Genomic DNA, 14,570 nt, shown 5'->3' on the forward strand with positions numbered 1-14,570 from the left:
GGCTAGATTAATTTTCTCAAACCCAAGAATTGATGTGTAAACAAACATTACTAAGGGTAAAAAGGAAATAGGGTATTTTCATCCAGTTAGCCATTCAACAGGAAGGACTTACTTCATCATACACTATTTGTAACAAGAACGAGCACCATCCTGTTTTGCTAAAAGGATGTGTGACAGATTATTTGATCCCTTGTGATGTCTGTACATCAAATTTACTGGATCTGCTGAAGGCAGATGTCTATACAAAGGTGATTAGAAGAAAACAGATGATGCAAAAATGAAAAAAAAAAAGAACTGGATTGATAAAATAAAAAGGGTCCTTTGGGAGTGATTTTTTTTCTGGTCCTGAGAGAGAATCAGTTATGAGGGCTTCATGAGAGATGACTGGTACTCCCAAGCATGCTTGAGAAGAAGGTATCCCTTTACCAGGGGGTGCTACGAAGCTCCACGGGAAGACCAGTCCCTGAGCAGGCTCTTGAAAGATGAGAAAACTATTAATATGTAGAGATGCGGGCAAACCTTCTTGATGAAGAAGTATCAAGATCAGCAAGACCCAGAGCGCATACAATTGCTTGGCTCAGCTCAAGGAATAAAGCTCAGAGCATGGAAAAGAAAGGACTTGGCTAGACTGCAGAGGGTTAAATGTCAGCCTAAGGAATCTGGCTTTATCTTTCAAACATTTTTATTGTTGCTCTCATGGAATGCACTCTACCAGCCAGGAAGCCGGCAACTGGCTATAAACTCACACCTAGTGGCCTGCCCTTATCATATCTTTCAACAGATTTAACACACTGAATTGTCAATTCATCTTAATTTTCTTTTACTTTGCTTCAGCTTTGGTCTAATTATTCCTTGGACACACAGTCTGTGAAACACTAATTTGCAAGGCTAAAATAGTTCACTAAAAAGAGGAGGCCAGCTTAGCATGACCAGTTCATGTTCCATATCTGTTTCCAAACCACATGAGAACTTTGGAAGAATTAGTCAACTGTGGTTTCATTCATACTCAGCAAACACACATTGAGCATCGACTATGTGCTGGCTCCTGGGGCGCAAAGTAAGTGTGACACCGTGGGGTTCACTGTGTGGTAGGGAGAGGAACACCTTACTAGATAATTATAACACACATAGGAGGGGTTGATGAGGATGGTCGCTCACCTGATTTGGATGAAGTTGAGTCATAAGGCAAAGGAAATTGGAAGCAGTGAGACCTGAGTAGACTCTTGATCCTAAACATTATCAAGGTGTATCTCAAGTTTTATTTGATCTTCAAGAATCATATTAATGCTGAGGGATGGCTCTGGAATTCACAGAAGTCTTTGTAATCATTTGCATATGGATCTGACACCCAGAAGGGATGATTCCACAAGCACAGATGTAAAAATCATTATCAAAAGCCAACACAACAGAAAGCACAGGCACAAAATGGCAGAGTAGGAAGTTTTATAAATCTCTCCCATCACTAGAAAAATGAAGGCGCTGGAAAAGAGACTAGAATTAACTAGATGGTAACCCTGTAACCAGAATGGACATTTAGGACAACTACAGCAGCGTCAGGGAAAGTGAGAGGCTGCTGAGAGTTCAGCTCTTTTAAGTGAAGGCACAACCAGGGACCAGCCCCAATGCTCATCCCAGTGGCAGAGATTACAGAAATGCTGCAGCTGCGGCAAAGCAGCCTGGACCTGGCAGGCTGAGGCAGGACAGGCAGAGGACATCTTCTCTTCTGAAAGTTGGGGTTATTGAGATTGGTCTGGGGATCTGTGAGGGAGCAGCACGGAAGCTGGCCTCAGTTTCAGCCTTTTGGGCTGCAGTGCTTTCAGTCTCCCACCAACACCCACCTGGTCATAAGGAGCGAGTGGTTTTTGTTTTTTGTTTTTTCTTTTTCCTTCTGGGTGTGGGTGTTCCCTGGTCTGACAGATCCCTTGGGGCACAACAGAGACTTGGCATTGGTTTCAGTCCTTTCTGCAGCTGTGGCTTTTGGCCTCACCCTGCATCTACCAGGATTTAAAGATCCAGAACCCTTTTTTATTGATTGGTTTTCTTCTCTCTCTTTCTTCCGTGGTTTAGTCTTTCAGACTTGAGAGCCCAGTCAGATGCTAGCTAGCCTTGGTTTCTCTCAGAAGCAGTTCATTCTGGCCTTTCATCTACAGGGACATAAAAAGCCTGTGCACCTCTTTCTCTTTTTCTGTTTTTTTTTTTTTTTTCAGAGGTTTTGTTTCTTTCTCTATTTTGTATTTTTTGGGTCTGGGTGATCTCTAAGGGATGAGCAGGGATGCTGGCCTAGGTTTCAGTCTGAAAAGCAGCTGCTTCTGGATTTCTACTACCATGTAAAAAGAGACTTGGAGAGGCAGTGCATTTCATTCTTTTTTTCTTGTTTATTTATTTTTTGGGGGTCTGTTAGTATTTTTTATTTTTCATTTTTTTTCCTTCTTGCTCTCTTCCTTTCCTTCCTTTTTTTTCTTTGTCTTGATCTTAGCGTTAAGATTGAAGAATAGAAGAACTAGATTTCCAGAGTGACCATAACATAATAGAATGTCCATTTCTCAACATTTATGTGTTGAAAAAAGTTTCAAAACATAATAAGGAGTCAGGAAAGTATGGCCAGGTCATGGGAAAAAAAAATATCTGACAGAAAACATTCTTGAGGATGCATGGTCTCTGGAATTACACATCAAAGACCTTGGAACAACACTTGTAAATAGTGAATCAATTATGAACTAAAGAAAACATGGACACAGAAATAGAAGAAATCAGGGAAACATTATATGGAAAAAGAGAATTTCAATAATGAGATAGAAATTATAAAGAAGAACCAAATGGAAATTTTGGAACTCAAAAGTACAATAATTGAAGTGAAAATTCCAAGAGAAATGTTCAGGAGCAGATTATAGTAGGTAAAAGAAAGGCTCAGCAACCTTGAAGACTAAACAACTGAATGGGTTGAGGAGCAGAATGAAAAAAGAAAATGAACAGAGCCTAAGGAACTGGTAGGACCTATCAAGCACACCATTACATGCATCATGGGGATCTCAGAAGGGAGAGGACAGAAAAAAATTTGAAGAAATAATGGCAGAAAACATCCCACGTCCAATGAGAGGTATGACTATACAAATCCAAGATGCTCAATGAATACTAAGCAGGATAAACTCCACAGATCTGCCCTGAGACATTTTACGGTCAAATTTTTCAATGATAAGAGCAAAGACAGAATCTTAAAAAGAGCACAAGCAAAGTGGCATGCTACATATAAGGAAACCTTAATAAGATTGACATTTAGTTTCTCAACATAAACCACAGAGGGTACATGGCTTAGCAAAGTTGTCCTTCAAAAATAAGGGATAAATTTAGATATTTCTGGACAAACAAAAACTGAGGTAATTCATTACCACTAGATCTGCCTTATGGGTAAAGCTAAAGAGAATCTTCCATGTTGAAAGGAAAGGACACTAGACAGTGTCTTGAGGCTGGATGAATAGAGATCTCTGGTATAAGAAATAATATGGGTAAATACATATGCCAGAATTATTTCATTTGTCAAGTGTAATGCTCTATTTTATGTCATATAAGACTGAAAATTTAAATATACTAAGAACAAGAGTAAATCTTAGTTAGTGGGCATACAATGCGTAAAGATGTAATTTGTGACATAAACAACATAAAAGGGAGGGATGGAGGAATATATGTGGATCCACAAGTATTGAAGTCAAGTTGGAATCAGAACTGACTAAATTGTACTTGTTGTAAGTTTGTTGGTGTTTTCTATTTCTTCTTGAGCCAATTTGTGTAATTAATGTATTTCTAAGAGTTTTTTCCATTTATTCTAATCATCAAGTTTTTTGGTGTGTAATTGTTCATAATATTCTCTTATAACCTTTTTTATTTTTGTAAGATCAGTAGTGATATCAACATTTCTCTTCTGATTTTAGTTATTTGTATCTTACCTTTTTTGTTCTGTCAGTGTACCTAATGGTTTGTCAATTTTACTGATTTTTTACAAAGAATCAATTTTTTCTTTTGTTGATTATATTGTTTATTATCTCAATTTCATTTATTTCTGCTCTAATCTTATTTACTTTCTTCTGCTAATTTTGGGTTTACTTTCTCCTTGCTCTTTCCCCACAGAATATAAAGTTATGTTATTAATCTGAGATCTTTTTAAATATAGGCATTCATAGCTATAAATTTCTCTGTAAACTCTCTATAAATCCTCTGAGCACTGCCTTTGTTGCATCCCAAACATTTTAGTATATTGTGTCTTTGTTTTCATTTGTCTCTAAGTATTTTCTAATTTCCCTTGTGATTTCTTCTTTAACCATTCGTTGTTTAAGCATCTGTTGTTTAATTTTTACATATTTGTCAATTTTCCAGTTATCTCTCCATTACTGATTTACAGTTTCATTCCATTGTGGTCAGAGAAGACACACTGCATGATTTCAATATTTACAAATTTACTGAGACATATGGTCTATCTTGGAGAATGACCTACATGCAGTAGAGAAGAATGTGTATTCTGCACCGTTAAATGAAGCATTCCACATGTGTGTTAGGTCGAGTTGGTTTATAGTAACCTTTAAGTCTTCTAGTTCCTTATTGCATTTCTACATTCATGGAATACTTAAAGAGGTGTATTTAGGTCTCCTACTATTAATGTAGAACTGTCTACTTCTCCCTTCAAATATGTTAATATTTGCTTCATAGATTTTGGGTCTCTGACATTAGGTGAACATGTATTTATAATTGTGTGTCCTTTGGTCGTTTTGCCCCCTTTACCATTATTTAGTGTCTTTATTTTGTTCCTTGTAATAGTTTTTAATTAAAATCTATCTTATCTAATAGTCTAGCTACTCCAGTTCTCAGTTACTATTTGCATGGCATATTTTTTTCCTAATCTTTTGTTTTCAACTGACTTGTGTCTTTGAATATAAGGTGAGTCTTTTCTAAACAGTATATCGCTGGGTCATGCTTTGCTATCCATTCTGCCAATCTCTGCCTTTTGACTGGAGAGTTACATCTATTTACATTTAAAGTAACTATTGATAATGCACAACTTTCTTCAGCCGTTTTGCTATCTGGTCATTGTAAGTCTTACATTGTTTTGTCCCTCAATTCTTCCATTAATGCCTACTCTTCCTTTTAGTTTTTGTAGTATACCATTCTGTAATCCTTCTCATTTCCTTCTGTATACATTTTTTTCATATATTTTCTTTGCAGTTAGCATGGGGCTTAAATTTAACATCCCAAATCTGTAGCAATCAGATTTGATTTAAAACTTAGGTTCAATAGCCTACACAAACACTGTTCCTATATTACTCCACCCTCCACTTCTTTTGCTGTATTTGTTACACATTATATCTCTACACATTGTGTATCCCAAATCATAAATTTGTCTTGCTTTCCATGCATTTACATTTTAGTTTAACCTGTAAGAAATAAAAAGTGGAGCTACCAATTAAAAAATACAGTATAATAGTACAGGCATTTATAATTACCCATATGGTTGGTTACCTTTACTGGGAGATCTTTATTTCTTAATCCACTTTGAACCTCAGTCTAGTTTCTTTCTTTTCACCCTGAAGAACTCCCTTTAGTATTGCATGTAGGGCAGGTCTAGAGGTCATGAATTCCCTTAACTCTTGTTTATCTTGGAAGGTCTTAATCTTCCCCTCATTTTGATAGACAGCTTTGTAAGATATGAAAGTCTTGGTTGGTAATTATTTTCTTTCAATATTTGTTCCACTGTCTTCTTGCCTCCCTGGTTTCTGATGAGAAATTGGCACTCAATATTAATAGAGCTCCCTTGTACATAATATGCTACTTTTCTCTTGCAGCTTTCAGTACTCTCTCATTTCTCTTGGCTTTTGAGAGTTTGACTACCTTGTGATGAGGGGTGGTTCTCTTTGAGTTTATCCTGTTTGGGGTTTGTTGGGCTTTTGAATGTGTATTTTTGTTACATGGGAAGATTTCTGCCATTATTTCTTTGATTATTCCTTATCTCTTTCTCTCTTTCTTCTCCTCCTGGGACACATATTTGCATATATTGGTAAGCTTAATGGTATCCCACAGATCACCTAGGCTCTGTTCACTTTTTTTCATTCTTTTTTCTTTCTATTTCTCAGCCTTGCCTTAGAGTCCACTGATCCTGTCTTCTGCCACTTCCATTCTACTGTTGAAGCCCTCTAGGGAATTTATTTTAGTTATTATTGTCTTCAATTCCTGTAATTCTGTTTGGTTCTTTTACAGATTTTCTATCTCTTTTGAAATCCTTATATTCTCCTTCATAATTTTCCTGATAGCTTTAAGTTCTTTCTCCATATTATCCCTTATCCTTTTTTAGCATATTTAAGCTCATTAAAAAAAGTTTTAGTTTGGTGTGTCCAAAGCCTGGTCTTCTTCATTGATGGTTTGTGAAGTTTTATCTTGTTCCTTTGGATGGGCCATTATTTCCTGTCTCTTTGTTTGTCTTGTAACCTTTTTTGTAGGTTGTACATTTTAATATTTTAATGTTTCAACTCTGGGATTTAGTCCCTGAGCTATCTGTTCCTTAAATTTGTGTCCAGCTAGTGATATGACAGATTTTTCCTTGAGTGCCAGGAAAAAACAAAAACAAACAGACCAAGGTAAAAAACCACCTTTCACAGTCTGCAAATTGGCTCTGCATTGGCTGGTGTTGTCCTTCAGAGTTTAGCCCCACTACCAGGAAGTTCAACCCAAGGTTAAAATGCAGTGTGGAGTTCTCTCCATCTTTTCTAAGTCTATGTCTTGCCCTGGGCTTGTGCTAGCTTGAGGCCTTAGGAATTCCCCTGTTTACAGGAATCCATGTATCTGCTCTACTCCTCATGACAATATGCCTTCTCCACTCCTAGTGATTAGATATTAAGATATCTAATCTTAAAGGTAATACTTTATCTCAGGTCATTTGGATTTAATTGTTTTTTATACTGCTTTAGCTGTCTGCAAGCTGCCTCTTCCTGCACAGCAACTTTTTTTTTTTTTTTTTGATTTGGAGATATAGCCTTTATTAATAAGAAGTAGGCAAGAAGAGCAATTTAATAAGTGTTCATGTTAAGTTGCATTTCCAAATTAACAGTAATAAGAAAACAGTCATTCAAAAACTTTGTCAGCTTTTGGTAAAAATCTACAGTGTATTTTCTGATCCATAAGACAGGGTAGAAACCAAATAAAGAATGTGTTTTAAGGCATATGAAAACAGTATGGAACCTAAATTTTAGTGTAAAAAACTACAGGGAGATATTTGGATAATAGTACAGTTTTGGTCTAAAACCTCATACCCCTAAAGCAACATATGATTGTAATATCAAAACAGAGACAATATGTACAAGCCAGTGGTTTGGCTGGTTATGAAACAAATGTTTTGTGAATTGGAGGGAAACAATTTGAAAATAATTGTAAGGACTGCAGTTGATTCCCATTGCATCCTGCCTTGCTACACACTGTCAGGGAAATATTAAGGAAAGTCTATTTTGGGAAGAATACGATCTGTCTTATGCCACTGACATAAGTCATTGTTGTGTGAATACTTTGATGTGATTCAGTGACCAGTGTCATAGATCATATTATCAACTTTGCATGCAAATACGTAACATCCTGTTTATGTGTAGTTGTAGATAGCAAACCCACACACTATACAAACATAATGACACCATCAATAACCAATGGCTATCAATCTATAGGTATTTGTATTGAAAATATTTGCTGAAACAAAATTGAAAGATGTGTTTGCTTCAAATGTCATATTGCACAACATATTATGCTACCAGTAAACTAGTAGTTTGCCTAAGTTGATAAATTGGATGTTAGAAACATTGCTCATTTATATTGGGGCCTAATTAATTTATAAAATGAATAGAGAAGTTTCAGCAGATATTTATATATTATCCATTAAAAAGTGTCTCTGACAGAAAGAAAAGATGGCATAGAACAACACCATTTATTTTCTCATGTTTCTGTAGGTCAGAAATCCAGGAATTGTGTGGCTTGGGTTTCACAAGGCTAACTTCTAGAGTTGCAATCCACCTTGATGCTTTTAGGGAAGAATTCATTTCCAGACTATCCAGGTTGCTGGCACAATTCAGTTACATGTGGTTGTAGGTCTGAGGACCTCATTTCCTTTCTGGCTGATAGAGAAAAATCATTCTCAACTTCTAGATGCTGCTCATATTCCTTGGTTCATGGCCTCCATCCTCCATCTTCATAGCAAGCTATTGTAGGTTGTCTTTTTCACTTGCACTTCTCTGAGCCCCCTTTGGCCTCAGTTCTGCTCTACCTTCCTCTTTGGCCATGTCTCTCTGACTCCAGCTGGCCTGCACAGCAACTTTTGGAGGGTGAGCTAGAGATGAATGTCATGGTTCTGTCCTTCAGGCTGCCACCTGGCAGGCTGGCACTGGCACTGACACACAGCCACCCCAGGATGTGTTTAAGAGTTACTCTGCTTCCTCCAGAACAAGGCCAGGGACTCACAATAGGAGTTCAGGCTGGTTCCATACTATGCTGAGGAGAGGCCAGCAAGGGCACCACAAGCTGTGTTTTTAATGTGTGTATCCTTGACTCATCACTTTTTTGGTTACTGCAAAATTTTTAACTATTTTTCAGCGTTTTGAGAAAGATATCTCTATCAGTTATTGCTAGTTGTTCAAAGATTCTGTAAGGGGATAGAATCTCTGGAGCATTGATGCTCCCATCTTGGTTGAACAAAAGCTGGCAAGTATATATTTTAAAATTAAGATCCTTATATTTCTCAAATGGGTAATTCTACTCCTTGTACTGTATAGAGGTTTGCACAGTGATATTCTGTGCAACATTGTTTTAATACCAAAACAATGAAAAAGTCTTTAAATGTCCATCATTAATGGGAAATGTTGAATGATGTTTTCTCCTCACCATAAACAGTGGAGATCCAAGGGGTGCAGGCAGGCCTTGGAAGCAGCCTGCCAGCAGGAGAAGACATTATTTAGAATTGTCCATGCATGGCGCAAGGTGATAATAAGTGGGTTTTATTATTTCAAAATTCTCTACAGACAATGAATCCTCTTATTGCCTGCATGCTAGATCAACTGCTCCTACCCCCACTCCTGACTTTGGCTCTCCATAGGTAGGTAATTTTTTGTAGGAACTACATTAGTCAGGGTTCTCCAAGGAAATAAAACTGACAGGAGATATATAATGTAATATTTATACAAAATGTGAATATTACATATGAAATGTAAATAGTATGGGATTTATTGTAGGAATCAGGTCATGTGGTTGGGCAAGTTTGAATTTCATAGGGTAAGCTGCTAGTTGGGAACTCAGATGAAGGTTTTTGATGAATTCCCCAGGAAGATCTGGCTGGCTGAAGTACAGATGGAAATTCTTCTCTCTTACTGCTGAGACCATCAATTCTTCCTTTAAGACCTTCAACAGATTGGGTGAGACAATTCTCATTGCTGAACGCAAGCTTTGTAGTTGATTGTAGACATAATCAGTCATAGATACAATTAACTGACTGTTGATTTAAATCCATGAAATACTCTTATAGTAATAATCAGGCCAGTACTTTCTTGATCAAACAACAGTATACCAAAACCTGGCCAAGCTGACACATGCACTCAACCATTGCAGGTATAATGCACAGATCTTTCTGCACCGACATCTCTATGGCATATTGTCAAGAAAAAATGGCAGTAGCAGATGCAGGGAAGGATAAAAATTTTGCTAAAACACCAACATTTATAGAATTATATTTCTAAATGGACTATTTGTATATGAACGAACAAAGACCTGGATGGATTGACATAACCATAGTCCTTTTGGGGAGATGACAGGGATTATTAGTGTTATGGCCAAGGGGGACTGTATCTGAATGTTTTAATATTTTTTGACATTATATTCATTTACTCATATACTTAGAAAGTAAGTAAACAACTACATATATATATATTTAAACAGCACTGCTGCAATAAACTAAATAAGGAAGGCCTGGGTTTTGAAGTCTCCAGAAATGCGATGCCATCTCCATCTAGTGGGGAGTAGAGGGTGATGCCACTTATGGCCATTCTCAGTGAGGCAGAGGCAACACTGGGCTCAGTGCCTTTTTGTTGGCCAATGCTTTCTTCCTATTAATGCTTTGCAAAGATTAAAACCAGAAGACAACTTTCAAGCTACTTCAGTATAAATAGGTGAAGCTTCAGGCACACAGTTATGCTGAAGATGTGCATTTTATACCTGCAAGTCAACCATGCAGCAGCTCTTATGAGTGTACCATGAGGTCAGTCACTCAAAGTCTCGGGACCACTGTCTCCACTTGATCTAGGTGATCAGAGCTCACAGTTGAATAGAACTTCATATTTTTACTCTATGATTACGACCACTCCACAAGACAAATTTGTGATGCTCTTCTGTCTTACAGAGGAGAAAATGAGTGCTTGAATCATATAAAGGACTTGTTCTAGGTGTACATTAGCAGGCCAAGCCCAAATTCTGTTGCCTGAGGACCTCTGAATCTACAACTGCCTCCACAGGGGCCCAGGACCAGGGATCAGGATATTGCACTCAATAGAAGTCCATTGTACCAGACCTCAGTGATGTCCCTTCCAATATCCCCTGGACCTACATGATGTGCCTGCAGCAGTGGGGAGTTCCTGGCCCACTGAGAGCTTTCCAAATCAAACCTGGGTCTCTCTCTTCTCCACTTGAGGGATCTGTCAGGCACTCTCCATGCAAGCCTAGCTATGTATGGAATTAATGCCCACCTTGACTAGGGGCAACTATCTACCATTTGGAGGTGAGAGCCTGTGGATAAAGCTCCAGTCTGCCTAAACTCTGATGGGAGAATTTTGAGCCATGTCCCACATGGCTTCTCAGAGGGTCACCAGTGGGACAAAGCACCAGCTGCCTGTAGTCTGCTTTAGTTGGCTTTTCTTACTTCCCTGTATCATACTTGTACTTCCTGCGATCACATCCCACATAAACTACCTGCACCCAAATCCTTGGTTTAGGGCTTTTGGTGGAACCTAAACAAGAGTGCAGGGCCTGCTAGCTGGGTACTATGTAGGATGTAAAGACCTTCAGGAGGTAGGTGTGGTTTCTCTAGGAACTTAAAAATCAACGTAATAGTAATGGGATAAAGATTATGTTCCTAAGAAGGCAGTGACAATATAATTAAGTTTTCTATGAGACTCTCAGTTCCAAATATTGCAACTCATTGCTTCCAAGCGGTGACTTAAGCTTTCCAGTTTTTGAGTTTAGAAAACATTGTCATGGAGAGGGCTGAGTGGGATCCACAGGTTTTGGTAATTGGTCCCCAGTGATAGACAGGGCTTCACTAGGCAGGGAAGGGAGCTGGGAATCAGCAGGATGTATTTACAGAGAACATAAAATTAATCCAGTTGGGGGGTGATCCATGAATTAACTGAAATTTTAAGCAAAATGTTGTGTGTGTGCATACAGATGCCACTTTTCTAAAGAGAGAATCCATAGCTTTAATCACATTCTCCAAGGGGATTCTTGAACTAAGCATGTGGGCAATGCCACTGATGATCCTGCTAAGGGGTGTCATGTAGACTAAGGAATCACAGAAAGTTAGTAAGTTGTGCCTTGAATGGTCATATTGAAATAACATTTACTGAGCCCTTGTGCTGTGCTGAGGACTGAGCTTAGCTCTTTATAATCATCACCACCACCCTTTGAAGTAGGGTCTAATCTTATCTCCATTTGACAGTTAGGAAACTGAGACCTAGAGAGATCTTGCCCAAGGTCACCAGCTGGATTTGCACCCAGGCAGGCTGACTCTACATCCCATACCCTGCACCCTAAGCCAGTGGCTGTCAAATTTAGGATGCACAGCAGAATCACCAGGAGCACCGGTAAAAACAAATTTCTGGTCTAGAATTTCTGATTTAGCAGGCCTGGGGCAGGGCCTGAGAATCTGCATTTCTGACAAGTGCCCAGGTGGTGCCCAAGCTGCCAGTCGGGAGGCCACGCTTCGTGAACCGCACTTTAAACTCTAAACTATCATCTCTAGAGAGGAGGACAGTGAGCTCCAGGCAGTTGATGGCACCTGTCTAGCATCACTCAGCTATCTAGCAGCAAATCAAAATTAGAACCTGGGTCTGTGAATTCTAAATCTGGGATGCTCTAGACCACTCACGCTTGGATGAGGGCATGCACTAAAAATGCATTTGTGATTGCACGAGCACAACTGTATTACCTGATGTGCGTCCAGATCCCGCAGATGGGTGTTGGGGGAAGACAGTGCTCTGCCTGGCTCCTCTGAGCACACTCGGGCCCTTCGCCACCTTCTGGCACGCCGGTCTATGGTCTGGGGGGCCTCCTCAGGCTCGCTGCTGTCCGAGGTCTCCCTGCTGGCCTCCTGGGGGTTGAAGTTCACATCCAGCTCTCCCTGGAAGCGCAACTTCTCCGCTGCAGGGTTCCTGGGAGGCTTCCTCTGCAGCCAGGACAGTCTGGCCCAGCGCCCGGCTTCCCGGGAGGAGCCTGCTGAGGAGGTCTCGGAGTCAGAGCACATGGCCTCAGGGTTAGGGGAGAGCCCCGAGGAGGGAGAGGCAGCTGAGGGGCCTGGGTCGGAACCTTGGGTGTGTGCAGGCTGAGGCTGGGGGTTCCCGAGCAGGCCCTGGGGTCGAGGGCACAGTTTGTTCAAGGCCTCACTCCAGTCGAAGTCCTCCTCGCTGTCGGAGCCCATCTCGTCGTAGGCAGACACCGCGCTGGAGGCCGCCTCCAGGGCCTGCAACGTCCCGCTCTTAGGTTTGGCCAGCAGGCGAGCTGGGGGCCGAGGGCCGTCTTTCAGGGCCACCCAGTTCCCGTCCGGGCTCTGCAAAACCGGAGCCAGGTCTGCAGGCGGGCGGGCGAGAGAAACCAGAGAGCAACTCGTTACCACCATGGGCAAGGTGGGGTTCCCATTTTTCATCTTCCTGATGCACTCGGGGGAGGGTGTTGGGGTGCAGCTGACTCTAAGATGAGAGGAAGAGCACTCCTAATTAGGTGACAGAGTTTACATGTCTCCGGGGAGCTCCCTGAGGCTTTGTGGGTGGGGAGGAACTGGGAGATCCAGTCCCCGTTTCATGTCCTCCTAGTTCTTTGATTTTAGGCCGTGATTTTGTATCCTCAGATCCTCTTTTTCTGACAGGGGATGATCCAAGCCCTGCCCTTCGTACCCCTCCAGGTCACATTCCCATCGGGAAGGCCTTTACCAAGTCCTGCCCTTGGAAGATTTACAGACCTCAAGCTAACAGTTTGCAAAATGGGCATGTCTATCTACCTTAACTCAAGCCCCACACCTCATTCTGGAAAGGATCTGAGGCAGGAAGACTACGGTATTTCCAATCTCATTTTATAGATGAGGGGAGGAGGAGAAGACGAGTGACATGGCAAAGTTTGCAGGACCCCTAAGAAGCGGAATTGGGACAGCCTCAGCCTCAGTTTGACTTCAAGGCAGCTCTTGGGTATAGACCGCAGCACGAGAGCCCCTGGCTGGCTGGAAGGCTCCCACTCGGTCACAGCTCTGGACTGCCCTAAACGGGGCTTGGGTCTGCCAAAAGCATCATGACTGGGTTGATCTGCATGTGGGTATAAAAGACACCTCGCTGAGTTTTTGCTGAAGGAAAACAAGAAAACATTTCCTGTCCTTGCTCCTGGGGATTGAGAGTAAGATGGCATGGTGTCTCCTTTAGCTATGGGAACTTGGCCCAGGCTTGTGGCCTCGGGCACCACAATTGCCCCAGAAGCTATTATTATTATTTTTTAAAGCTAGGAACCCCGTAGGCTGCCTGGGGGATGGATGGAGGGTTCCAGGGCTTTGGTGAGGACCATTGTCCCGTTGCTGTGGTGCAACCCTGAGGCAAGATGTTGCTTAAAACAGTCAGGTTTTCTTCCAACTAAACCGTAACTGCTTTAAGTAATGAAATGAAAGTTATTAGTGTTGCACAGTGTTGTCCACAGAGCACTGTACTTGCCAGGCCTCTTCAGAACGGCATCCTTAGGGGAATTCAGATGTTGGTGAACAAACACCTTCATCTCAGTGACCCAGTTCCACTTCAATAAAAGGGACTTCTGAGCTCCCTTTTTTGTGTGGCTCAGGAACTAGGGCTCTCCCTCCTGCAGGAGAACTGCAGGCCCTCCTGGAAGCCTGAGGGGTGTGCTGTGTCTCGCTCCCTGCTTCCTCTATCTTGAGTATCTCTCTTCCCAGGGGCTCCACAAAGCTCTCATCTCCGTTGTTGCTTCCCAGAGCCCTTGTCTCCCTACCCAGACGTGGCCACTCCTCTGAGCCCTCCTGGTATGTTGGCCACTTGGGCTTGAGCTGTGCTCCCCCTTGTATTCTAGCTCATCACATACATGACCAATCACTCCTTGCACATGACAGGTCCTGAGACATGGTCTGGAAATCAGGCATCTCTTTATACCTGGAAGCAATCAACCTGTTTCCGTACCAGAGGCTGTTAGTACACTGGAGAGACAATGGGGGGTGAGGTCCGAGGGAACCCTGCTTCGCTGAGCCTCGGGTCCCTCAGTGTGTAAAGGGTATAGCTTATACTGCACAAATTCTTGTCAGGATTAAATGA

At 41.2% G+C, this 14,570-nt stretch overlaps 1 protein-coding gene across 5 annotated transcripts in view; it reads right to left on the bottom strand.

Annotated features, from left to right (window-relative positions):
* The window catches only part of MYRIP (myosin VIIA and Rab interacting protein), a 343,444-nt gene that overhangs the window by 31,849 nt on the left and 297,025 nt on the right, over nucleotides 1-14,570 (bottom strand). For all 5 annotated transcript variants that reach the window (XM_077129739.1, XM_077129737.1, XM_077129738.1 and 2 more), the window contains one exon: nucleotides 12,206-12,843. In XM_077129739.1, coding sequence (XP_076985854.1) covers nucleotides 12,206-12,843 — 638 coding nt within the window. The remainder of the gene's footprint in view (nucleotides 1-12,205; nucleotides 12,844-14,570) is intronic.

This window comes from Tamandua tetradactyla, chromosome 15 (assembly GCF_023851605.1).
Source record: "Tamandua tetradactyla isolate mTamTet1 chromosome 15, mTamTet1.pri, whole genome shotgun sequence".
In the NCBI taxonomy this organism is placed as follows: domain Eukaryota; kingdom Metazoa; phylum Chordata; class Mammalia; order Pilosa; family Myrmecophagidae; genus Tamandua; species Tamandua tetradactyla.